This window comes from Lolium rigidum, chromosome 3, assembly GCF_022539505.1.
Source record: "Lolium rigidum isolate FL_2022 chromosome 3, APGP_CSIRO_Lrig_0.1, whole genome shotgun sequence".
In the NCBI taxonomy this organism is placed as follows: domain Eukaryota; kingdom Viridiplantae; phylum Streptophyta; class Magnoliopsida; order Poales; family Poaceae; genus Lolium; species Lolium rigidum.
In genome coordinates this window covers 42,542,118-42,543,675 of record NC_061510.1, presented here as the reverse complement: position 1 = coordinate 42,543,675, position 1,558 = coordinate 42,542,118, and the positions used below count along the sequence as shown (strand labels likewise).

The 1,558-nt window shown below is 56.3% G+C and overlaps 1 protein-coding gene across 1 annotated transcript; it reads left to right on the top strand.

Annotated features, from left to right (window-relative positions):
* Positions 1-419: 419 nt before the first annotated feature.
* LOC124695837 (protein TIFY 11b-like) lies at positions 420-1,297 on the top strand. Its single transcript, XM_047228648.1, has one exon. It carries the CDS (start codon positions 574-576, stop codon positions 1,123-1,125), a length of 552 nt encoding a protein of 183 aa, XP_047084604.1. The 5' UTR covers positions 420-573; the 3' UTR covers positions 1,126-1,297.
* The last annotated feature ends 261 nt before the right edge of the window (positions 1,298-1,558 follow it).

Here is a 1,558-nt window from a genome sequence, read left to right as displayed (position 1 = left end):
TATTTGATCAGGAGTCAGAAGGGGGAAATTATTATTTTTTTTAAGGGAAAGAAGGGGAAATATTTAGAAACGAGAGAGGGACTGGTACATACTACTAGTAGAAAATATTTATTTACTAGTAGTATAGCAGAAAAGCCCGATACGCACATGAAGAGCGTGCGCGCGCGATAAACAAGTGGCGGGAGAGGAGGCAAAGCCGTGGTCGACAAGAGAGAGGGGGTCCGCGGAAAGGAAAGAAGCAGCTCTCCCACCGAATACGCATCCGTCGCCATCGCCTCAAAATTCACGTGTTCTTCGTGCATGCCCGCCGGAACCACCGCGCGCCACACACCACGTACGTCTCCTTCCTTCATCACTCCCGCGCGCCTAAAATAACTCTCAGGAGACGACGCGGCTTCCTTCCTCCCCCTCCCCACACACCACCCACCTCCCTATAAGAACCACCTCACCTCAGATCCCATCCCCCACAACCATCCTTCAACACAGCAAGCAACCTCAGCCACACCGCAACTTCTTCATCACCATCACCAGCTAGCAAGACCAAGAAGCGGATCGAGGAGCAAAGAGAGAGAGATGGCCATGGCAGCGTCCGCGGAGAGCAAGAGCCGGAGGTTCGCGCTGGCGTGCGGCGTGCTCAGCCAGTACGTCAAGGCGGAGCAGAAGCTGTCGCAGTCGACAGCCGCCCCGCGCGCGCCTGTCACCACGACGCTCAGCCTCATGCCCGGCGCGGACGTCGCACAGGAGCAGGAGCAGGCATCGACGACGGAGCAGGCGCAGGCGCAGGCGCCGCTGACCATCTTCTACGGCGGCAGGATGGTCGTGTTCGAGGACTTCCCGGCCGAGAAGGCGGCCGAGGTGATGCGCATGGCCGCCACCACCGGCGCCTCCGCCCCTGCCCCTGTGGCCCCGGCGCTCGGCGGGGACATGCCCATCATGCGCAAGGCCTCGCTGCAGCGCTTCTTCGAGAAGCGCAAGGACCGCCTCGGCGCGCGCCAGGCGGCGCCCTACGCCCGGCCCGCGGCTGCCGCGGCCAAGGACTCGTCGGAGAAGTCGTCCTCTTCATCCTCCTCCTCGTGGCTCGGGCTGGCCAGCACGGAGGACGCCCGCCTCGCCTTCGCCCTCTGAATTAAGCCTCATCTGGAGGGAGGGAGCAAGACGTACGGCTTGATCCTTGTAGAGCACCGCTTTTAATTTCTAATGTATTCTTTGGATGAAAATTCGATACTAGGGAATGGATGATTAAGATTGGAACCATCATCATAATTAAGCTAAGCTTCTTTTTTGTTTGCTTGACAAATTCTTTCGGTGCGAATGAATCATGCATGCATGACTTGATGAATGAATGAGTAACTTGGAATAAAACGAGTTTCCTCCTCTGTTTGGCATCACCAACTTACTTTGTGAGTTAACATGAACACAAGACCCGGAAGAAATCCGATCCCCTGTTGTAGTTCATGGTGGGAAGAAAGGAGGAGGCCAGAGAACCGGTCAAAAAGGGCAAAGCACAGCTGGTGTACTATAGTAGAGAAGAAAACGGAAGTTGTGGTGGAGAGACTTG